Source organism: Malus sylvestris, chromosome 15 (assembly GCF_916048215.2).
Source record: "Malus sylvestris chromosome 15, drMalSylv7.2, whole genome shotgun sequence".
Taxonomy (NCBI): Eukaryota; Viridiplantae; Streptophyta; class Magnoliopsida; order Rosales; family Rosaceae; genus Malus; species Malus sylvestris.
In genome coordinates this window covers 18047640-18071977 of record NC_062274.1, presented here as the reverse complement: position 1 = coordinate 18071977, position 24338 = coordinate 18047640, and the positions used below count along the sequence as shown (strand labels likewise).

Below are 24338 nucleotides of genomic sequence, written 5' to 3'. Positions count from 1 at the left end.
AAGTTCGATTCTTGCTCTATTACGTTGTATGTACAATAAGGAGCTAACAATATGGGTTTATTTTTTTGTTTTGTCACGATTCCATATTCATGCTCATAAGATCAAGGCCGACGAAGCAGAGCCGGTCGAAACTGCAAAGAAACTGGGATTGAAAACAGCAAAAAGAAAAGGACAGAATAGAGATGGAGAGTTCTGTTGATAGCTTAAATAAAATTACGGTCAAGGAAAGCCGCCGGAGTAAGCAGCCGTCTAGTTTTCGACATAAAACTCAAGAAGTCTCAAACAGAATAAAACAAAGCTACAGAAGACGGAATGAACCAACTGAGCCATAAGAACGGAGATCGGCAAATATGATGATCAACCAAGAATGGGGAAGATGCGAGCCACGTGATCTAATGGAATGCCATCGTCAGTGTTTTTCTTCAGCTCAGGATGGTTAAATTCACTTCGAGGTAGGACAATGAGTTGACCCCTGCCTTGAACTTTCTCAAGAATCCAACCGCTATTAGCTACATGGTGCTCAAGGAACTTGTCCAGGGCTAAACCTTCGATGTTGATAGCCTGTGACATAGCACAATTCAATGACCTCCCTCAACTTAGTATAGTGGTAGGCTTAAACCGTCCTAAAAACTATGCGGAGTATGTACAAATTTAAAAATATACCTCAGCAAGCACAGATTTGGGTACCCTTTGATAAGTCAAGGAAAGAACATGAATTGCATAGGCTTGGATTGCTTGCTCAAAACCTGCAACCAATTCTTCTGTAAGTCCGTGCATAACATAAACACACAACAGGACAGAATCCATAACAGTTCCAGAAATCGAAACCATGGATCTCACGAAAGCACAAAACAAATCTATAAAGTACCTGGAACAGCTTCAACTATGTGACGATTCTTGGATGCTTCATCCCAGAATTGACTGAATCGTCCAGTCTGCAAAAGGAAGAAGTAGGTTTATAAGCTATGCATGAGTATTGAGTACCGAATCAAAGACTACAGAGACAAACATACCTCCAAGTAGTGAGATAGAACAATTAGTGTCTTGAACTGCTCCTCCATTTGCTAATAAAGAATTAGCGCAAACAAAGAGGGAATTAGCTGAATAACCTTCGTTGGCCAAACGTTGAACAACATTCACCATCCAAAAATATCTCAAATTTTTATTATGAAATTTGTCAAGATGATAAAAGAGAGAACCAGAAACTAATGAGAGATGAATAAACATGGAACTTGAAAACCATTTGCAATTCTAACTCGCACACAGAGTGCACGACCTATTTGAAACCTCGGTCACCCATGTGAATGAAAATAAAGAAATTGTAACTGAGTATGTAATAAACTGAAAGAAGGAAGTGAATGAGAGAACTATACCACTCTTTCTGGAATTAAGAAGAGACAAAGGCTGAAATCAGGAGACGGCATTGCCATCAGTGCCTGCACATCAATATAACACTCATAAACATTAAACACACTTCATATTTACAGCTAAACGAAACATTTCAAAGCAGTAAGATTCAATACAGACCTTGACCAAGATGCGGGACACAATTTGGGTGCTCATACGATTTGGCTCAAACTGCACTCCACGCGGAAAAAACAACAAAGTTCAGTTTTGCAGTAAATATAGAACCTAAAACCAACCGACTAAAAATAATTCAGCTTTGCAGTAAATTACGGAATCCAAAAACACAAACCAATTTAACAGAGTTCAAATTTCCAGTAAATCATAGACTCAAAACCGAAAATCAACTAAAAAAAAAATCAGCTTTGCAGTGAATTATGGATTCTAAAACAAAAACCAACTAAAAAAATATTCAAGACTAATTAACCATTCATCCTTGCAGGAAACTATGGATTGCAACAAAACAAAGCCCAATTCACTTTTGCAGTAATTTTCAAAACCCATAGAAAGAATTCACTTATGCATTAAATTCTAAATCAAAATCTAATTAAAAAAAAAACTCAGCTTTGCAGTAAATTACAAAACCTAAAACAAAAAACCAATAAAAAACAAATACCCAATCAAAAATTACCTGATAGAGGCGAAGAAGGCAGAGATTGGCATCTAGACTGTAGGTTTGTGAAGAAACCTAAAACAACCAAATCACCCAGTCATTCAATCGAAACTAATCAAACCCAAGTATCGGTTTCCATCAATCAAAAGACACAGAGAGAGATATACAGACCTGCTCGTTGACGTAGTTTTCGAGATCGGGAAGGATGTCGGGGTTGTACGGATTCACGGCGAGCAGCTCCTCCACCGCGGACGCCACCTGCTGCTGCTGCTGTTGCTGCAGAACCTCTCTTCCCATTATTCGCCGATTTGTTTATTTAATTATTTTGGTTTTGATTATTCGAAATAATATGTTTTCTGTGAATTTTGTATCGTCGTTATCCTTCAATAGCTCTGTAAAAGTAGAGAAAACGAAAGGAGGCAGAGGAGGAGGATTTGAGGGTTTGAGGGTTTAGGGTCCTTTCGCGTTAGCGATTGGAGTCGTGCCAAATTACTTATATACCCCTTACGGCCTTTTTGGTTTGGGAGACTCCATATATATTTGGTGAATTGTTGTTTGACCCTCTGAATTATTACTCAAGCTGAAATTGATTCCCCGAACTATTTTTTTTTTATAAATTAACCCCCTAACTATTTGAAATAAGTCAATTAACCCCTTGACGTTAGATTCCATCCGCTATTATGTCAAATTCAAGGGTAAGTTAACACTGTTTTTTATAAGGTGAGCTGGATTATGTATTTTTATATCGTACCAAATCTTATCACCTTCTCCCTTAAAAATTTGTCCCATGACCATACTCACCCATCAATCACTTCACTTCACTTCCCTCACTTTTTCAGCCAATCAGAAACTATCACCTTCTTTCTCTCTTTCTTTTCTTCTTCTCTCCTTCGCAACAAGCCTCTCTCTTCTCTTTGCAACACGAACACCATTATCAAACCTCACGGATTGGATCTCAAACCACCACCCCCTCATCATCACACGTTCATCCATACAAACCATTTCTAAAATGATCGAGTTTTGAGCTTCCAAATCGAAGCATCTTGGAGCTCAGACTCGGATGTAAGTTCTCTGACGACTTTACGTTCGAGTTGGAAGGTTTGGAAGCAACTACACAACTCCCTGGAGAGCACGCAGCCTTGGGAAGTTAGAGTTAGGTCCAAGACTTTTGAGCTATTTTCAATCCATTTCCGTCCACTTTTGGACTTTTGAAAGAATCCGGCGAACCAGATGGTGATGACGACGGCGGCGGAGCTCTACCGGAGAGGAAGGGGGAATATTCCGTTAGGTTAACATAATATTCTAACACCGTTAAGGTATTAATTGACGCTGTTAGATTTAACGGAATATTCCGTCAAATCTGACTAAATATTCCCTAGGGATCTGCCATTGCGTGGCCTGCAGTGGGGGCGCATGTGGCCACAACCTGGCGGTGCGTGGTCAACGTGTATAGGTCTATGGCGTCGTGTAGAATGTTTTCGTATATTTAAACCCTCTGTTTGAGCAAACTATGGGGGATTTTCCTATCCTTTTAGTGTATGTCCTAATTAATTAATTACTATAGTTGTTTCACATATAGGAGAGAATTATCCCGAGGAGGCACGAGGTCAAGCAAGGCTAAGAGGCTACGATCCGACTACGTATAAGTGAGTGAGCATTTTTTTTTATATATGTTGTATGTAAAGTTTTATAGTTTCCACAAATGCTTTTGGATTAGTATTATACCTAGCATGCCATGATTTGTTCCATGTAAGTGCTATTATATTGTTGAGATTTATAAATTGTTATGGAATGTTCATATACATTTTACTTGCTTATCATGCATGCTTTCACCAGTGTAGTACTCGTCCCGGGCCAGGCCAGGCTTCACGTGTATGTTCACATTGCACCACACGCTCACCTTGGATCCATTGTAGGTGCTAGTCCTGTCCTAGGTTGCAATAGGCAACTAGGACTCGTATGTGATGCGCCTAGAGCTAGTATTCACGTGATTGTAGTACTATAGCGTATATTATGTTTACACCCATTCTTGTTCATGGCAGAACTTATCTGCATGAGCTCGTGTGTTAGCATAGATTGATGAGCACCTTATTTTCTTATGCCACGATTGAGACATTATGATTTGGGCATTTATGGAATTATTGTTGGATTACATTTGATTTCATACTTATACATAGTATGATTTTCTGGGAACTATACTTGTTTTACGATGAGGGGTTAGTATGTTTAGAAAATAACTGTGTTTTATAAACCTTTGTTTTTGCCCACTCACACCTTTTGTTTTTTGCCCCTCCAGGACTTAGTTAGATGAATTCTTTGTGGTGTACGAGGAATCTCTGGCAGTTCTGACATATCCCTAAATAAATGTAGGAGCTTATTTCCGGCTGTGTAATAAGTACTTTAACTAGTTTCAACTGCACTACTTATGTCGTATTGTCATCTATGCTCTGAACAATTGTATTTTATGGGTTCTTTCCACTACTGCGCACTCTCTTTATTATCACTTTCCTTTTTGGTTACATCACCTTCGGGTGTCAACCAGCCTAAAGATTAAAACTAGGGATAAAATTTAAGGACCATTACTACAATCAAGCCTAAAACAATGTAATTTTGAGGAATTGGTTGTTTCCAAATGGATATTTGAAAGATAAAAAAAAAGTATTATTAAAGAAACTGACATTTAAAATCTATAATAAAAATATAAATTAAAAAAAAAAGGGTTGATTAATAGTCAATCCAATGTATGTGCTACAGCAGATTGGAATGTTCAAAATGGAATTACAAAACTATTTAAACAAGACGGGTTATAAGATTATTTCTCTTTTACCTCCCAAAATAGCGCAAGATTGTTGAAACACATTCATATTTGGGTAGTGTTATTCACATACCTAATTTTACTTTTTAAATACCCTTGTTAATTTTTGTTCATTGATCTTCATCAATCATTTGATCCGACAGTACGAGTGTGAGAGGTAAAAATGAGTGTGTAGATAGTACCACCCTTATATTTACGCCTCAGGTCATGTGTTCAAGCCCATGAGTTCAGGTGACATGTAAAATTCTACTGAAATAAACCTTTACATTCATTGCATCAAAGTAAATGCAAAGTTTAACCTTTGGCAAGAAGTGTATGCTTTTCGCAGATGACATAGTACTGATAGATGAAACGCATGAGAGAGTAAATGCGAAGCATGACCTTTGGTGGGAAGTGTTGAAAATTAAGGGTCTTCACCTAAGTATGTCAAAGACGTAGTATATGGAGTGCAAGTTTAGTGGAATGGGGGACCGAATGAGAAATGAGTGAGGATTGAGGATCAAGAAGTACTAAAGAGTGAACGTTTTCATTATCTTGGATCTATATTGCAAAATGACAAAGAATTAGATGGAGCTCTCAATCATAGAATACAAGCTGGAGAGTGCTAAAGAGAAAATTTTATAGGATAACAATAAAGTCAGCAATGCTTTATGGTATGGAATGTTAGGTGGTCAAAAAGCAACACTTGAAACAAAAAAAAGTATAATAAATATGAGAATGCTTCGTTGAAAGTGTATGGCACACAAGAAAGAATAGGATCAAGAACAAGGATATCCGAGGTAAAATAGAAGTGCCCACAATTGAAGATAAGATAAGAGAAAATCGGTTTAGATGATTTGCCGAATACCTACAGATGCTCGGTTTAGATGGTTTGCCGAATACTTACAGATGCTTGGTTTAGATGGTTTGCCGAATACTTACAGATGCTCGGTTAGATGATGCGACTACAAGACAAATACTCAAGACAAAATGGGTATACGAAGACTTAGAAAGAGGCTATACGAAAAGATATGTAATACTTGAAGCAAATAGAAGACTTTGCACAAAACCAAGTGCAGTGGCATTCTAGGATTCATACAACAGACCCCACTTAGTCGGATAAGACTTGGCGGTGGTGGTTGTATTCATCGCATCAAAGAAATACATACATCGCAATTCCATGCGGTGACAAAATTTTGTACAGCACAACCTTCATTGCAACAGTGAACAGAAACCACTCACTACTAGTTTACAGATTCAAAAGATTTGATATCAAGTTCCACCCCATCCACGTCTTCTTATCAGACGGGTGCGCAAAGTTGAGTTCAAACATCTCCTTGCTAATGTGCTCACCCGATTCGCAGAAGCCCACCAGCTTCGCAACAATTTCAGCGCTTTCCTGCACGTTTTGCATGTTATGGGGGTCTGTCCACAACTTGTTCACCAGCTGCAGCCTCCTCTGTTTCCCTCCGGGCGGAATCTCCCATTTCGCATACAACATTTCTCTCTCTTCCGCTGTCAGTTTAGAACTCACCCTCTTAGCTAAATACTCCCTCTCTTGCTTGAGAGCCTTGATGCTGCAAGTCATTAAATATCAAATATTTCAGCAGATTACTTGAAATACTTGATCAGTCTAATTAGAATACTAAGAACACTTTGATGGATTTACCTTGCTGCAACGGAGCCTGCAGGTTCATCGCCTAAAAGAGCGGGGCTTGCATTTCCAAGATCCGAGAAGTGTTGCTCCAACCATTGCAATCTTCTGAGTTCGACTTCCATGTAGATCTGGTCAGAAGGTTCTCCCTTGAATAACAGATAGAACTGGGTGCGGTGTATGATCGAGACATGGCACAGATGCCACAGCATTATGATTTCCTTCCTGTCCTCCTCAAAAGTCAACTCCCATGTCCCAGGAAGAGATTCATCTATATTATCCATCTCATCGATTACAGCATCTTGATCTTTCTCCAATGCAATAACCTGAAGCCATATATAATGTAATATATAATTTCGAACAAAGCATCACTAGCACTCTTGAAATTGAAGAACAAGGGAAATGTATCTTACCTGGCACAACAGAAGGTGCTTTTGGTATGAAAGCTTCGTCACCCGTTCTTTTAACTCAGTCACATAAGATTTAATGCTCCGTATATTCTCCTCGGCAGCATTCTTAAACATCCTCTCCATTTTCTTTACATTAACTGTGTTTGAATGCTGCACGCCAGGACTTCCCTCTTTGGATGACTTACGGGCACCATTTTCGTCACTCTTTGGTGGAGTAACTTTATATCTCCCAGCCGCTGTTTCATCACTAGGCATAGCATTGTTGTTCTCAGGAACCTTGTTTTCAGTCTCATATTCCATCACTCTACGAGAAGGGTTCAGAGGTGAGCAAGGGGAGCGAATTAGGTGCTGCATGTTTGGACTATTGCTCAAGTTGAAAGGAAGAATCTTCTTCTTTTTTGACGGGGCCTTGCATTCTGGAATTTCCACACTATTTGAAAATGAAATAACCAGCTGGTCTATCGATTTCTGAACGTTCTCAAGCTTCCTTTCTAAAGATTTAATATCTTCTGCCTGGGTTTGCCAACGACTGATCTCATCTTTCAGGTTGGCCCCATCTCCGGTCACAGACTCTTCTGAAATGGATCTAACAGCTTGTATTTCCTTTATTTCAGACAGAAGCTTCGCTATAGTTTCAGCAGTTTCTTTATTTCCGAGCTGATGCGAGGCTACTTCCTTATGCAGCACTTCAAGTGCTCGATTTGCCTCATCACCAAGCTGCTTCTGTCTTTGCTCAAGCTTTCTAATTTCATTCACAAGCATGGATGGGTCTGTAGAAGTAACTGATCTCCTTACCATAGCTTTTCTTCGGTTTGCACCTCTGGTTCGAGACCGTGGAGTTACTGGATTATCTCTACTATGAGAAGGAACTATTTCATTCTCTCCAGGAAAAGAAAGACACCTAGCGACTTGACCAGAAGGTCCACATTGTTCCGACCCCTGGAACTTTTATATGTCAAAAAATTACATTAATCCAGATACATAGAAATCATTAACATATACAAACAACAAAAGTACCTTCTGCACTTTCTTTGCTTTGCGTTCTGATTCAAGTAGTGATTGTGCAAGGTCTCTTTCTCGCTTTATCTCTTCCATTTCCCTTTCCATCTGTCAAATGAAGTTTCTTCACAGTTAAGAGCAAGCACATAGGTAGAAGGACATTATTTTAAATTTACGCCAATGAGCAAGTATGACAAAAGTATTTAGTATTTGACTAACAGAAAAAAAAATATTGTATTTCCAAGCACCGTACCTGTTGGATTTTCAAGTCCTTTTCTTCTAGTATAGACCTCAAATAAGAAGGCTTTGGACTTCGTAACTCTGCTTCAAGTCTGGCTACTTCCTTCTGCAAATTATGTACACGAAATTAGACTAGTTTTATTTTTAAAACTTTAACTAATTTGCAAGAAATAAATATTACAATTACACAATCCAGAGACTGAATTGCAGTTAATTCTTGTACCATGTTTATTTTCGCACTATTTGTGACTTCCTTGGCACTAGTTGCGAATGAGAGTGTGTTCCTTGTTTGCTCTACATGACTTAACGCTGGGCTTATGGTACATATAATAGCTGTCCGAGCATTTCCCCCAAGTGAAGACTGCAGTAATCGTGTAAGTTTTGAATCCCTGTATGGTATGTGACCACTTTTTTTTCCACCGCTGTGAAAGAAAAACTTGTTAGATAGCTTGCATGCACTTACAACACACGAATTCTCCACATTTATCCCAAAAACGTACTTTTCTTTTTTAGATACCACTGCTGAGCATGGACTTCCATGCTCACAGATAAGAACAAAATCATTTCATGACTCTGTGTCTGTTAGCTTAAATTGGAGCTTTCCTTGTTAAAATACCAGTAAGTTTCAAGGTTTTGTCACCACCAAACCAAATGGCAGGATTAGGATAAGTTGAACTTGAACATCTAGCACAAAACTAAAGGAGTCAACCTTTTGGCAATAGCTTTACCTAAGCTTCCTGATAACGGTTGTGAGTGTCAACAAGCTACGGTTAATGTGACTACCTTCCTTCAACCTTGTACCATCTGCATTTGTTTGGGAGGCGCGTTCACTTCCAGCAAGGTCCACAAGGTTCTGCAGATTTCCAGAATTCTAGTAAAATTCTATTGATAAAAAAATTTCGTTGTTGTTTGCTACAAAACACCTGATTGAGGATAAACATACCAAACTGGCTCCAAAAGCTTTCATGGACCCTGAACTCTCCCGGAGGCTGCTCTCTATGGTCTGAAAAAAATAGACAAATTGGTAATTCTATCCTCAAGCATGTTCCAAAAAAACATAAAATCAACTCTAAATCCGAAAAAATGCATTATTACAGTATACCAGCCTGATTATCTGATGCGATCTTGAGCTTTTATCATTTAGAGAAGTTTCTCCCACTTGCCTCTGAGCTGCAAAGACAACTTTACAGTTAGATCATTCATACAAAATAGAAAATATGGTGCAAGGATCATCTTACTCCATGCAGAAAGGTTTTTACATTTGGCCACCAATTTTCAAATGGGAAAATGTTTGCACCAGATGATAAGAAGGTAATGCCAGTAGCTTAGGAAAGACGACTACAATCGGATGGTTAACAACACATTTGTTCATTGGAACAACAATTGTAAAGCACCAATTCAACAAAATCACCTCAAGTTTTGGCCCAACAGCTTACAATTTGCAATGAACTTAAATTAACAGATTACCTTCACAAATTCCAATTAAGTGCCTCAAATGTTCGCCATTCTGAACAATTTCTTCCTGTGGCTTGTCCACGATGGTCCCTTTCTACATTCAGAAAGGGCATGAAATGTTAACATGAAAATGAATCCATTTGATCTCCATCATGAAAGTTTCTTGTGTATACCTCGGAGTCATCCAAAAGCCGAAGCGAGCCTGATTTGCGTTTCAGGAGGTCAACAACAGTTTCATTATAGATCTCCAAAGCAGAAAATTTCAAAACAAACTCCCTTTCTGGCATCTACGAGATTAAAAAGAAAGCAACAAAGGCATAAGTACAAAATGGTTACTGCAATCACAAGAGGATTCCAAAAGCTATATAAAAGGTCATAGTATGAACTATGACTTACATTCTTGATGTGTTCAAAGATGTCCCTCACTGCATTTTCAGTGATTCCTCTCATGGTAAATGTCTTACCACTACTAGTTTGTCCATACGCAAAAATTGTTGCTGTCAAAAGAAAAGGTGGAAACTTACAATCGGAAAACTTCCATTTGGCACAACATAAAATGTATATAAAAGTACAGGTTACCAGCTTAATGTTCAATTACCGTTCATTCCTGTAAGTGCAGATAAAGCAACATCCTTGGCTCCTTCTTCATAAACCTTCTGAGTTGAGCACATCGGGCCAAAAACCTTATCTGTCGTATTTAAATCACAACAATAATTTACTTGAGTAAAAACAACTCTGCCCAGAAACTGCCCTCTGAAGAAAACAAAAGGGAACGCACTTTCCTAAAACTACAATATTGTAGATCAAAATATTTTCGTACATCCAAACCCCTGCGCGGTTGACAAATTGCAGCAGTGAACACAACAAGACTAGCGAAAGCACAGGAAGAACACGAAAGTTTTCATATAATGCATACCAAAGGTGTAGGGGTTTGAGGGCCGCTCATGATTCGGATTCTTGAATACTATAGTGTGCTCATCCAAGCAGTCCCAAGCTATAAGATCATACAACGCCTGCTCTCTGCGGTTTAGTGGCCTCAAACGAACTGTAACTAAAATTTTCTCCTCACTGACTTTAGAACCGCCCGGAGTGGAGCACGGAGTCCTTCGCACCTTAGACGACGGTGTTGCTGGTGTCCCCGGCATCATCTTCACTTGCTAACCTCCACTCTATAAACCACAGAAGCAAAATCAATCGGAATCATCACCGATCATAACAAATTCAATACTGATAGTAAATCAAATCACATTTTCGTTCTCCAACAATCCAGAGATTTCCTAATAGTGGCAAAGAGACTGCTTTTCTTGGATTGCAAAATTTAACAGAAACAAATTGGAGCAAACGAAACCCTAGCTTCACGAACAAATTAAACTATTAGTATAAAGAAATCAAGTTCAAATCTTAAAAACCTAAATCCACCAAAAAAAAAAAAAAAAAAAAAACTATCACTCGTTTCGAATTCTTGATATTTTTGGCTCTCAACAAATTTAACCTGAAAAATTAAAACTACTTTATTGGAAAAAAAAAATACAGAAATATTTAAAGAAATCGCCGATTTATGCACTAAAACTTCATGAATCCAAAAGCGTTGCAATCATGGGAAACAGAGAAATAGAGAGAGAGAAATGCTTACTGTAAAACTGGAGTTCTTGGAGGTTTGAGAGTGCCAGTGAAGAACTGCAATGCTGTAGAGAGAGAGAGAGAGAGAGAGACGGAGATGGAAGTAGTAACGGCTATTTCAGGCGTGAGTGCTTGCGTTATTTAATTTCGGTTAACTTTTCCGTCCGCTTAGGCGCACCTGAAGGCAGAACATAAAAGATTTGTTTCTAATTTTTGAATTTCTGGCGCCCGGGTGTTGGCAGGCAGGGAGGACGGGGGTTGGGACCCACGTCAGTTACGGACACGTGTCACCCGTGCAGTAGTCACGTTCTGAGTTTTCCAACGGAAACGGGGTGATTAATGTCAGGACGTGGAGCTCGAAAACACGGGGCAGAGCTCGAATATTAGCAACCGAGCCCGACCCAACAACGAAGCCCAAAATAAAAATAGGCCCGCGAATAAAGAAGAGTCAAAGCTTTGGTAAATTGCTAACTTATTTTCTCTCAGCCTCTGAACTGGAGATGGCACTGTTCGGTTTGGTTTGGTACGGTTTCAAAAGGTTTCAATTCGATTTTTAGGTAAAAAATGTATAATTCTCAACATTTTGGTAGCTTTCCTCTACACATAGTTTTCATAGTAAGCACTACATGTGCTGTAAATCATCACAATTTTCCGCACTACCGAATATCCAATGTCGTCATTGTTTACGATCTAAGATAATTGATTTGTTGGGTGGTGTAATCTGCATTTCAATGACTGGTAAGTTGGGTGAGTCAATTAACACATAAAATTAAAAGGCATGTGATCAATATACGTTAGCATTTGTCTAATTATAGTCTCCTTTATTTATAAGTGAAAGATTTGAATTTTAACTCTTACATATGACGAGTTTGATATTTAATTATCGACAATTCATTATATAAAAAAATTGGAAAATGTAAACAGTTTTGGACGGGAGAATGCTTTGAATAATTATCGAGTCGCTATAAACCAAGCGAACAAAAGAAAAAGGCTTAGCAAATGTTTAGAAGTCACAACTCACAAATGTCAAATCTGAAGGTAAACTTTAAATCCAAGCCAACCAATGTGCAAGGAAAATTCAAAGAGTACAAACTCCAATCCCAATATCTTTGTGCTTCAAAACAAAAAAATCAGTATGTAATTAATATTTCCATTAAACTTTAGATCCAAGCCAACCAATGTGCAAGCAAAACGCCAATTCTCTACAAACTCAGATAAGATTTAAAGGATTGTGACACTAGTCAAATATCATGAAAACAATCTCTTTTAAAAACAAGAGTAAGACTGCGTACAATAGACGTCCCTCGTCCCCCTGCAAAACCAAAATCCTTATTGGTTTGGGATCGCCCTTTAAAGATTCTTCGTTTTTCTCTTTTGGTGTACAGGTAATTATATTGACTCTTCTTGTTTATGAAGCACAGAAGTTTCTGTTTCAAAACCTTTTTCAAGTGTCGAGTGCTTTCATATTTCACAGACAAGCAGTCTGCTCTGATACTGTGTCAAAATTTCACCGAGACGGAGTAGAGGTTTACAAGCCACATTCTCAGTGACCAATTTGACTAGACAGATAAAATGAGTAGGCTTGCTGAATGTGGAGTTTTTTTCTGAAATATGTGATTGCCAATCAACAAACACTCACATGCTGCATCGATCTCGCTAACCCTATTTGACAAGGACTGCATGCAAAAACCTAATTCGCTTGGACGATCGTTTTCCAATTTTCTACGCCCCACTACTTCAAAAGTTAGGAGTGAAAAATGATTCAGTTAGGTAAATAGTCTAATAAGTGTGTTCAGTTCGACTATATCCACCAAACAAAAAGGAAAAACATGTTCTATCTTATCATTAACGTCGCCTTTAAGTAATAGAAAAAAGTAACTTAAGATTGGTGTTTCACGATTCATTTAGTAATTTGATCACATATATGTGTGTGTGTGTATATACTGCAATAGGTTGAAGGGGTTTGTTTTCAGTAATGAGGGATCAGAATTCTCATGACACACTCACTTGTTAAGAACAAAGCACGGGTTGAGTGAATTTTCAAGTGCAATTACTCACAGATAGGGATGGGTAAATACCCATTGGTTATGGGTAACCGCGGTTACCCGTCCATTTAAATTAAACGGTTATGGTTATGGGTAACCGTTTAGATAAATAAACGGTTATGAGCATAACCGTTTACCCGCGAAATTTAAATGGGCGGTTATAAGTATTAACCACGGTTATAAACGAATAACCGTTTACCCATTTATTTTATATATGTAAAACTAACACAAACCATGTTCTCGATCCAATAATACTTAACACCCAATAAATTAGCAAGGAATTCATTGGTCATTCTCTCAATAACACTACTACAGGAATGATGATTCTCATCATCAAGGAATTGGCCAAATTAATTTAAATTCCTTGCGGGTAACCGTGAAATTGACAGAAATGCTTTGACAGAAATGTCTTCTAAACAATTTTTGTAACCCAATAATACTTAGCAAATATTATATTTACCTTCATTGGTAACAGTTAAAAATATCGTCTGTAAACTATTATTTCAATTATTGGAATGATATAAGGACTTAAAAAATAAAAATATGGAAATGTATGATGAATGTACCTATAACGGTGTTTAATTGTCAAAAAAAAATTATGACAATTTTTTTTTTAAATTTTAAAGTTGTTAAAAAACATGTAGACAGGTAAAAAAAGAGTAATGGTAAAAAAAAAAAAAAAGATAAACGGGTTAAAAGGGATAAATGGGTAAACGGGTATTAAACGGTTACGGTTAAATGAGTATGCGGTTATGGGTATGGTTAACCGTTTATAAACGGTTATGGATATGGGTATAACCGTTTAGACAACTACCCAATGGGTAAACGGTTATGCGGGTATGAGCATAAACGGTTATGGGTAAATTAACCACGGTTACCTACCCGCATAACCATTGCCTATCCCTACTCACAGAACACATGTATCAAAGGAAACTCAATTATTTTGTGTTAATAAAAGGGTTGGACGGGGATTGCATGTTGGTGACATAATTATATATCTTAGTTGATAATTGATAGGTCAAATTTCCTTCTCAAGTTGTAAATCTTTCCTTCAATTCTAAGCTAGCGTGTAGTGAGTTATAATGCAACATCAATGCATTTACCTATTTAAACAGAACAAAATGTCGCCTTTGATCTGCTTCACCAAAAAAGTGATCTCTAGCCTTTTTCTGTGGCCACCACAACAGAGGCATGAACCCTTCACCAATTTTTAGGTGTAGTACTCTCAACGTGTAAACTTTTTCTTCTGAAATGATACTCGATCTTAACTTGTAAATGACGTTCGATTTGAGTTGGATGCTCTAACTTTGTTATTTTGGATCAGGTCTTTTGACTACGAGTTTGATATGCTCTAGCTTTAACATACGGTGACAAAAGCAAACAATTCATACATCAAAACTAACGGTTAACTATTCTGTGTCATCATACGTAAAATTCAGTTATATGTTTTATTCAATCCGACCACAAATGAGATGGCGTGTTTAGGACATAATTTTTCAAACTGGGAATTCTAATTGCCTTTAATTTTCAAGCTACCTCTACTAGCTTCTTTCCAATGGTAGTAGAAAACTTGTTGATCTTTTTCATTAGTCTTAATTAAGAAACTTCACAACGGACCACAAACATAGTTACCTTGAAGTGCCTAATTCCATTTTGTGATAGCCCAATATTCCATTTTGCTTTTAATGTGATGCTTTGCAAATCGATTTCCAATTTCCTTGCAATCTTTGATGTGAATAATTACTTGATGAGTAAAAGAGAACAAAAATTGCAAATTAAAATTGACGTGAGCCGTAAGGAAACATATGATGCCATGGCTTATACATGAGTGTATATTTGCTCATAGCCTTAAAGTGGAAGAGATTTTTCAGTGTCATGAATATGGCCCGGTACACAAGTGTCATAATATAATCGGTTGGAAACTTGAAAATAAAAATTTTAATCAATTAGATTATAACACTTAGTGTACCGGATCATATTCCCGGCACATTGAAAATTTCTCCCATGCAATACATTACATCCAACGATAATCAATAGGATGACGAGTATGACCATAACCTTAGAGTGACGAACAAAAATGTTTCTGCATATATACTCACGTACACATGCAATGCACTTTTTGAGCTTGTTAGCCATGCACGACTATATTCCAACTAGGATTTTGATAGAACCACATACTTCAAATAGAGAAACTTACATTTTGTGGCAGCCTAAGTGTAGCAACAAATAAAAAAGTTGCCATCGAGTAGGAAAACGTCCTTGATGACAATTCTGTAGTGGCAACAAAAAAACAACTTGTTGGCAAAATTGGAATGGTACCGAACTATATTGAAACGTACAGTCCCAAAATATGGAGAAATTCTTCACTATGATATAGGATACAATCTCACGGATGCATGTGTGTTATATTGTAGTGTACATAATTTGTTTCTTTTCAAGATCATGAGAAACTAGTTATGTTTAATCTTCATAACCATTAGTTGTCGAAAATGAAAACAACAAAACTCTCATGATCAACGAATAAAATGTGATACTATATAAGTATAATATTGTGTTATAATTTTTATTTGAAACAAATTAGCATATTGCGTAACGTAATTTTAACAAATACTCTAACAATTGAAATTGCGCTACCGTTACATTTTTGAGCAGATGCTATGAAAACTCATTGGTCAAAGGCTAACTTCTTACCATGCCAAACAAATTGAAACCTCGGAAATTGAAAACCCCCTAATATTCAACTTTAACGCATGGAACGCGAGTTTTACAGTGTACTCACTGAAAAACAGCGTCCTAAAAACCACTAAAACGGCCAATGGGTTTCGAACCAATGTGCTCTTCCTCGTGTTAGATTATCAGTTTCATTCCAACGTAATAATTACTCACCAACGACGCAACACAGGTTTACGTTAAAAACCGACGACGTCGGTGGTATTTGCCACATCAGACGTTAAATGTAAAGAGATTTTTCATGTTCGACGTATATTATTATACAATTGAATGTAAATTTTTTTTTTAATGTTCCTCTATTTGTATAATAAAGTCGGTAGTATTTGCCTCTTCAGACGTAAAAAATTTGAGAGACTTTTAAATTTTATATTTCTAAAACATAAAACAGTACATCACGTGTTATTATATAAATAATAGAAAGTTATTGATCCGTTTGCGGTGACTCGCTCATGGACCACAGAGTATCCACAATCCTGGCCGCCCAGATGCAACAGATTCGAACTCCCTACCTCGCTGACGCCCACTAATTCTGGCCCCTCATTGAGGAAGTGAGATTCTCTGTTGGCCTCTACAGTTTGCGATCGTTCTTTTGTCCCATCAGGAATTGCCACGTCACGATAAAAAAAGAAGAAGATTTCAAGGCGGTGATGTGTCTCCGCCCCGTATCGCAACTGGTGCCCCGTGACTTTTCGCCCAGAATGCTCAGCTCAGCCATTCCATGTTTTCTCTCCATTTTATAATTTGACAAGTAATTGATTAAAGTAGCTTAATGAAAATGACAGCCCTTTTTACCTACCATTTGCCCCGCATTTTGATAAGGTTCCACTTGGAATTAGATCTCATCCGGATTCATTTTATGAGGATTTTAAGAATTTTTACATTTGAATCATTTATCGTGTATCGTATGGTCAGAAATCATTTAATTTTTTTTATTTAAAATTAAACATAAATAGTATCTGACGAAAATTGACCGCATGATGTACGATGAACAATTATAATGTAAAGATTCATATGATCCCTACAAAGTGAATCCGAAGAGAATCCTCTTCCGTTAAACTCTTCCTCGATGTTTTTTCAATTGCATGACATTTGGTCTATAAATTTGGCAAACGACTCTAGTTCATAAGCATCTTTAAGTTTACAAAATATTAACCACGCAACACATGAAATGTACATTTACATTATCATAAATAACCAACCCAAATTAACGACAAAAACTAAATACGACACAATTAAAAATACAAAAACAAAAATGAAACTTCGTGAAAACTGCATGTTGTAGCTCATTTTGTTTTCAACAGCCCAAGATTAAGTAGTTCAACAAATGCACAAGTGAAGGTTGGCTCTAAATAATCCAACGCTGAACTACCAAAGACAAACTCGTAGTAGCCAATACCAGCTACATCCGTTTAGCTTCATTTTGTTAGGTCAATACTCAATACCACCGTTTTGCGTCGAGTCAAAGAAAACAGGATTCATAAAAAAACCAGGCTAGCTAATGGATAAGAGCATGCATGCACATGTTAACTTTAATTTACATTAGAAAAAGTTGTATTTTATTGATTAAAATTATAGGTTACGGAAAGAACTGAGACAATAATATATGATGGTAAAAGGGCCTGCAAACTATACAAAATGAATAGAAAAAGGGAGAGTTGAAGAAGAAAGTGGATGAGGAAATTGAGTAAAAAATAAAATATTAAGGTCATGGACCAGAAAAAAGTAAAGCGGTTTCGTGAAAACAACAATGAAACCACAGGAAATGTGTAACCAGTGGCTTTATTTTTTCTTATCATTAGTACGGTAGAAACACAGTCTGGTACATCAAGTTTATTAATATTTATCACTCTATTTGTTATTGTTGGACGATTTTAAATCTTGAAATTTGTATCTATCCATTACACAATTATCGAAATTTAGACTAATTTAATAATGACAATATAGTAACGAACATAACTATCACTTAAGAATGGTGAGAAAAATAATTTCCAGTTAATAATCAATTCAATTAGCAGCATTACCCACCAATCGCCACCAAGGAGGACGATGAGTCACATGACATGTCATCCTTCTCTTTCCTTTGCTCAATCCTCCATGTATATAAAAGGCTGTTCTAGCTTTCCTTCTTCTCCATCCCATTATTATTCATCCTCTCTTCATTTCTATCATTCTCTGTGTTCTGTATATTGAAGTTCTTCGTTCATTCAATTTGTTCGTCGATTCGTTACTCTTTTGGTTAAGGGCATTCGTTGGTGGTAATTTTCCATCCCATTTTAAGGTAATGCTAGAAAGTTTTACTGGTCACATTTTAAGATAATTTTCCGTCTCTTTGTTTTCACTCCGATGATTGGGAATATTCTTCAAACATCTTATTTTAATTAACTTTTTTTTTAACCGTTAGATCAAATTTTAAAAGTCTAGATTACTTGATATCTAAGCTTTAGAAAAAAAGATCTGGAAAGAATCTATTTCCTAAACTTTTTTCCACACCAGACAATGGTGCAGATTACAAAGAAATATATTAATATTATGCATATAAATTTGTCCAATTCTAAAGAGTGGATTACATCAAACCCACAAATCCAAGAGATGGGCAACAAAATTTCAGGGTTTATCATCATCAAATTTTATAGGGAACAACTACACAGTTCTAGAAGTATTAAAAAAGTCCAACTTTGGAATCATCACCAAAGCACCATCTCCTATTACAATTAGACCCCATTCCATGCCTAACATTATGATAGATTTTTTAGTCCTATAAATACGGCCTAATACATAAGTGTAATGATAAATCGGTGAAAACTTGAAATTTTTTTTAATACATCATATACAGAACCGTATTCGCAGCACATAGAAAATATTCTCTAACATGGGCCTCTCTTTTCCTGCAATTTTCCAAGTTCTCGTGCCATAAAAGTAAATAAAAACAAATCCAACCGGATTTTTTTCTTGGAGAGCAAGGCCGATGGGAAAGGCAAATTCTTGAGGAGCAAGTCCATGCATGAAATTAAATTCTAGCATTCTACTATTAATGAATAATGATAGCACAAATGCTTTTTGCCCCTCATTTCCTACCACATTTACAATACTTTGCAGTGAAACATCTCATCATATCCGATTCCAATGTGGATATTTTTACAAACTTAGCTCTATTTTTATTTACTTTTCGTAAGAAATTAAGACAAAGGGTCAAAAGTGAAATGGACTTTTGTCCAAGCCTGTTTCTTACCATATTTTTTCGCGCTCCCCTCACTATAAAGCTCCCCTCCATCTATGTTCATCAAATCATCTTCCTTCTCCCACCGATCTTTCTCTAGGTACTCCTTTTCTTTTCGCCAATTTTTTACTTTTGCTATTTTTCTTGTTCTAGGGTGGTTTCTCTTAGGCCAAATGATGTGTATTTTCTTGGATTTTTGTTACATTTTCACATGGATCAATGGCTTCTTAATTTTGGGTTTAGATTTTGTTTTATGGGTTTTTGCTGTTTTTGTTTTTGTTTAAGATACAAAAATCTGTTCTTATCTTTTTGATGTGTTGGGTTTTCTAGTCCAACAAGCAAAAGAAAATATGTGTTGGGTCCTATCAATTTTGCCTAATGCCCCGTAAATATCCTTGTTAAGAGCCCTTAATTACGATAAGCCTGGATTATTAATTTATTAAAAATATCAGTGCTTTTGCTTCTACAGAATACTCTGCAAATCCTTTTTCCATTATTCTTTAGCACTATTTATGGTTGCCAATCTTAGATGAACCTTTTGTACGGTCGTTGTTGGATGTTGGTGGTTTGGTTTTGAAAAACAAAATCTCTGTCTTCCAGAATATTAATAGTAATATTATTATTTACATGATTTTAGTCTTATTTAAGGTTTGATTTGTTGACTTTTTCTGGATGACTTGTTATGCTTACAGTTTTGTTATTTCTTGCAGCTTTTAAGGTTGTCTGATTTTCCAAGCTGCTGTCGATGGCGGAACGTGTGCTGACCCGCGTCCAGAGTCTCCGGGAGAGGCTGGACGAAACCCTTTCTGCTCACCGCAATGAGATTCTGGCCCTTCTTTCAAGGTACCACTATGTTGTGATCACGAATGGGTTTTTGTATAATGTTTCATAACATGCGACAAGTTGTTGTCTTTTGTATTTGTTGAGGTTGTTTGGTTTTATCACTAAAAGGGTTTTTGGGGTTTTAGGATTGAGAGCAAGGGGAAAGGGTTTCTGCAACCCCATCAGCTTCTTGCCGAGTTCGAAGAGATTCCTGAAGCGAACAGGCAGAAGCTGTTGGATGGGGCTTTTGGTGAAGTTTTGAAGAACACCCAGGTAAACATTTTCGATCATACATCATTTGTTTCTGTGTTTTATTTAGGAGTTTCTGAACGTTTTGTGGAGGTTTTGTATAATGTAGGAGGTAATTGTTCTGCCCCCATGGGTGGCGCTTGCTGTCCGCCCAAGGCCTGGTGTTTGGGAGTACATTCGTGTGAATGTCCATGCTCTCGTTGTCGAGGAGTTACGTGTGGCTGAGTACTTGCAATTCAAGGAGGAACTTGTTGATGGAAGGTAGGATTTTGGGTCTTTTTATGTTTTGATTTCCAAAGTTTCGATTTGGTTCTTAATTGTGTTTGAGTTCGTAGATTAGACTCATTAGAGTAGTTTAGAATATCGCATTGTAGAATAAAACCCGTTTGTAACTCCGTCTGTGATGTTAATAATTTGTGTTGGTTTCAATTGCAGTGCCAATGGCAACTTTGTGCTCGAGTTGGACTTTGAGCCATTCAACGCCTCCTTCCCCCGCCCGACTCTTTCCAAGTCCATTGGAAACGGCGTTGAGTTCCTCAACCGCCACCTTTCTGCAAAACTCTTCCATGACAAGGAGAGCCTGCACCCGCTGCTCAAGTTTCTCCGTGTTCACTGCTACGAGGGCAGGGTATGATTTCCTCTATTTTCAACTTTACCATCTTTGATTGTGAATGATATTAGTACTCTTGTGCAGCTTTGCTGATCTCTGTATTTAATCTGATCGGCATTTTCGTGCAGAACCTGATGCTGAATAACAAAATTAAGGATGTGAATGAGCTGCAACATGTTCTGAGGAAGGCAGAGGATTTCCTATCTGCAATTGCCCCTGAAACTCCGTACAAGGACTTCGAGCCCAAGTTGCAAGCCATTGGCTTGGAAAGGGGTTGGGGTGACACTGCTGGGCGTGTGCTCGAAATGATCGAACTTCTGTTGGACCTTCTTGAGGCACCCGATCCTTGCACTCTTGAGAAATTCCTTGACCAAATCCCCATGGTCTTTAATGTTGTGATCCTCTCCCCCCACGGCTATTTCGCCCAAGACAATGTCTTGGGGTACCCTGACACCGGTGGCCAGGTTGTCTATATCTTGGATCAAGTTCGCGCATTGGAGGCTGAGATGCTCAAGCGTGTTAAGCAACAGGGACTGGATATCATACCCCGCATTATCATTGTGAGTTTTATCTGAAATTTATGTTATTTGGTGATTTCATTTTAAGGAAAACTAATGAAAAGGACTTGAAAACTTTAAGTTTTAACGATAAGGACAAAATAAAGGGTAAAGTGAATAGTATCAAGATTGAATTTTTAGTGTAAAAATGTGGTTTTTCGTTAAAATGAACAGTACCGGAAGATTTTCGTTAAAGTTCCCTTTATTTTATTTTATGCTCTCCATTCTGATGCTTTGATTATGTTTTAAACACAGCTCACAAGGCTTCTTCCTGATGCCGTTGGAACCACATGTGGTGATCGACTTGAGAAAGTATATGGGACTGAGCATTCAGATATTCTTCGTGTTCCATTCAGAGATGAAAAAGGAGCCATTGTCCGCAGATGGATTTCAAGATTCGAAGTCTGGCCCTACCTAGAGACATACGCCGAGGTGAATTTCTCTGTTAATATGTATATCAGTTTCCCTATTTTTTTTCCTTCACTGACATATTCCAATTTTTGCTTGTATTTGGTTTTAATGCATGCCGATTTTTGTGTTATTAGGATGCGATCAAGGAACTTTCCAAGGAAATGCATGGCAAGCCTGATCTCATCATCGGAAACTACAGTGATGGCAACATTGTGGCCTCACTGATGGCACTCAAATTGGGTGTTACACAGGTTTGTGAATTGTGATTCCGATTAGATCTAATTATTTAAACCCTTTTGATAACTTTTGCATCTTAGTCGCTAAATTCGTTGTTCGGTTTTTGTTGGTCCTGCAGTGCACCATTGCTCATGCTCTCGAGAAGTCAAAATACCCTGATTCTGACCTTTACTGGAAGAAATTGGATGACAGTTATCACTTCTCATGCCAATTTACAGCTGATCTTATCGCCATGAACCACACTGATTTCATCATCACCAGTACCTATCAAGAGATTGCTGGAAGGTAATAATATCACCTGGCGTTAGATTTTTTCGTACATTCAACCGTCACATCTTTTGGATCCTAAATTGTGTTCTATGAATGTTTGCAGCAAAGAAACTGTTGGTCAGTATGAGAGCCACACTGCTTTTACTCTTCCTGGGCTCTACCGTGTTGTTCATGGTATTGATGTCTTCGATCCCAAGTTCAACATTGTTTCACCAGGAGCTGACATGAGCGTCTACTTCCCTTACTCTGAGAAAGAAAAGAGGCTGACTAACTTCCACCCTGAAATCGAAGAGCTCCTTTACAGCCAAGTCGAAAATAAGGAACACTTGTAAGTTTCCGCATCATTTTTTTGGTAATGTTATGTTTTGCTCATTTCATCTTCCGTTCAAATGTGTACTAATGGGTTTATATTTGTTATTCGAACAGATGTGTGTTGAAGGACAGAAACAAGCCAATCATCTTCACAATGGCAAGGCTGGACCGCGTGAAGAACATCACTGGGCTTGTCGAGTGGTATGGTAAGAATGCCAAGCTCAGAGAGTTGGTTAACCTGGTTGTAGTTGCTGGTGATCGCCGCAAGGAGTCCAAGGACAATGAGGAGAAGGCTGAGATGAAGAAGATGTATGAGCTTATTGACACCTACAAGCTGAACGGGCAGTTCAGATGGATTTCTTCCCAGATGAACCGTGTCAGGAATGGTGAACTTTACCGCTACATTTGTGACACCAAGGGAGCCTTTGTGCAGCCTGCTGTGTATGAAGCTTTCGGCTTGACTGTCGTTGAGGCCATGACTTGTGGACTGCCCACATTTGCCACTTGCAAGGGTGGCCCGGCTGAAATTATAGTGCATGGCAAATCTGGCTACCACATTGATCCATATCACGGTGATCAAGCCGCTGAGATCCTTGTTGATTTCTTTGAGAAGAGCAAGGCAGATCCTAGCCACTGGGACAAGATTTCTCAAGGCGGCTTGCAGCGCATTTATGAGAAGTAAGCAAAATCAAATCCCCCCTTTCACAGTAAATTATGTTGCTTGCCTTGCAAGTTACCTAACATAATTGCTCTCTGTTTTTGTTTAGGTACACATGGCAAATCTACTCTCAGAGGCTCCTGACCCTCACCGGAGTTTATGGCTTCTGGAAGCATGTTTCAAACCTTGATCGCCTGGAGAGCCGCCGCTATCTGGAGATGTTTTACGCCCTCAAGTACAGCAAGCTGGCGGCATCTGTTCCTCTTGCTGTGGAGGAGTGAAAGAGAACGTTTTCCCAAGTAAATAAAGAGGCGGAGGAATTGGTTGGCTCTGGGTGAAGTTTTTTCCTCCGTCGAATGCGGATTTTGGATATATTATGATTTACAAAGGATCTTTAACTTCTTTTTGTACTTTTTATTTTCGATTCCCATTGGAAATGTTTGAACCTGGGTTTTTACCCCATCAATCAATTCAAGTCAACTTTGCTTCAATTGTTCTTAATATCTAACACGAAAAGGATTCCACGAACAATTTGAGTGAATTTCTGTAATTACATAGAACCATTCTGTAAATATACGAAATCACGAAACAAAAAACTACTCCTTTAAACGAGTTGGCATGAAATGCACTTGTTTACCAATCGTGTCATGTCGAAAATCGCCACCATCCAAATACAGCAACGCATTTCTTCTCGATGTCGAAGTCTGCATGGGGTATGCATGCGTCTGTGTGCTAGGGCAACTGCTTCCGCATCAAACAAAGAAAAAAGAAGACGCACATTGTTTGAAATAGAAACAAACAGAGACCAAGCCGGATTGAGATGGTATAGTATGAATGACAGTGAAATACATAAAGTGATCATATCAGGTGTAGGTGAAGCTGATAAATTAGAAACTTCAGCATCTTTCCTCAAGCAATGCTCTCTATTTTTTTTGTGACTCATCATTTAGTTTGTAAATTTTGTTTACAAATTTAGTCTTCCGCTTACTCATATCTCGGGTTTACAATGAGACTGTAGAGGTCGGCAGATA

The 24338-nt window shown here is 37.8% G+C and overlaps 3 protein-coding genes across 5 annotated transcripts; 1 reads left to right on the top strand and 2 right to left on the bottom strand.

The window, feature by feature from the left end:
• Positions 1-177: 177 nt before the first annotated feature.
• On the bottom strand, positions 178-2492 carry LOC126602504 (eukaryotic translation initiation factor 3 subunit K-like). Its single transcript, XM_050269402.1, has 8 exons — positions 2189-2492; positions 2036-2092; positions 1528-1578; positions 1374-1436; positions 1014-1064; positions 869-935; positions 664-746; positions 178-561 (listed from the first exon to the last, which is right to left on the bottom strand). The coding sequence occupies exons 1-8, from the start codon at positions 2312-2314 to the stop codon at positions 358-360; spliced, it is 702 nt and encodes a 233-aa protein (XP_050125359.1). The 5' UTR covers positions 2315-2492; the 3' UTR covers positions 178-357.
• Positions 2493-5829: 3337 nt separating this feature from the next.
• Positions 5830-11368, bottom strand: LOC126605975 (kinesin-like protein KIN-7B). The gene is made up of 15 exons (XM_050273435.1): positions 11203-11368; positions 10486-10738; positions 10168-10257; positions 9966-10066; positions 9743-9856; positions 9582-9663; positions 9217-9284; positions 9058-9117; positions 8843-8967; positions 8338-8536; positions 8128-8220; positions 7893-7982; positions 6879-7820; positions 6481-6791; positions 5830-6388 (listed from the first exon to the last, which is right to left on the bottom strand). Exons 2-15 carry the CDS (start codon positions 10715-10717, stop codon positions 6061-6063), a joined length of 2835 nt encoding a protein of 944 aa, XP_050129392.1. The 5' UTR covers positions 10718-10738; positions 11203-11368; the 3' UTR covers positions 5830-6060.
• A 6718-nt stretch (positions 11369-18086) lies between these two features.
• Positions 18087-23798, top strand: LOC126603861 (sucrose synthase). 3 transcript variants are annotated; one of them, XM_050270857.1, is made up of 12 exons: positions 18087-18242; positions 19892-20024; positions 20150-20276; positions 20362-20513; positions 20688-20880; positions 20991-21422; positions 21675-21851; positions 21965-22081; positions 22186-22352; positions 22441-22665; positions 22764-23327; positions 23417-23798. In XM_050270857.1, exons 2-12 carry the CDS (start codon positions 19927-19929, stop codon positions 23586-23588), a joined length of 2424 nt encoding a protein of 807 aa, XP_050126814.1. In that variant the 5' UTR covers positions 18087-18242; positions 19892-19926; the 3' UTR covers positions 23589-23798. The 3 variants fall into 3 exon arrangements, with proteins under 3 accessions (XP_050126814.1, XP_050126816.1, XP_050126815.1); XM_050270859.1 differs by lacking the exon at positions 18087-18242 and adding an exon at positions 19121-19281; XM_050270858.1 differs by lacking the exon at positions 18087-18242 and adding an exon at positions 19633-19791.
• Positions 23799-24338: the final 540 nt, after the last annotated feature.

What these genes read in the sequence shown, in the direction of transcription:
- LOC126602504 (XM_050269402.1), bottom strand. Translation starts at nt 2,314, where the DNA reads ATGGGAAGAGAGGTTCTGCAGCAACAGCAGCAGCAGCAGGTGGCGTCC. An exon ending in TCTTAATTCCAGAAAGAGTG is followed by an intron (nt 1,065 to 1,373) that starts GTATAGTTCTCT and finishes ATTCTTTATTAG; the next exon opens with CAAATGGAGGAGCAGTTCAA. An exon ending in CATAGTTGAAGCTGTTCCAG is followed by an intron (nt 747 to 868) that starts GTACTTTATAGA and finishes AATTGGTTGCAG; the next exon opens with GTTTTGAGCAAGCAATCCAA.
- LOC126605975 (XM_050273435.1), bottom strand. Translation starts at nt 10,717, where the DNA reads ATGATGCCGGGGACACCAGCAACACCGTCGTCTAAGGTGCGAAGGACT. An exon ending in AAGCTTTTGGAGCCAGTTTG is followed by an intron (nt 8,968 to 9,057) that starts GTATGTTTATCC and finishes GGAAATCTGCAG; the next exon opens with AACCTTGTGGACCTTGCTGG. An exon ending in AGCACCTTCTGTTGTGCCAG is followed by an intron (nt 6,792 to 6,878) that starts GTAAGATACATT and finishes ATATGGCTTCAG; the next exon opens with GTTATTGCATTGGAGAAAGA.
- LOC126603861 (XM_050270857.1), top strand. Translation starts at nt 19,927, where the DNA reads ATGGCGGAACGTGTGCTGACCCGCGTCCAGAGTCTCCGGGAGAGGCTG. An exon ending in TATCAAGAGATTGCTGGAAG is followed by an intron (nt 22,353 to 22,440) that starts GTAATAATATCA and finishes GAATGTTTGCAG; the next exon opens with CAAAGAAACTGTTGGTCAGT. An exon ending in GTCGAAAATAAGGAACACTT is followed by an intron (nt 22,666 to 22,763) that starts GTAAGTTTCCGC and finishes TTATTCGAACAG; the next exon opens with ATGTGTGTTGAAGGACAGAA.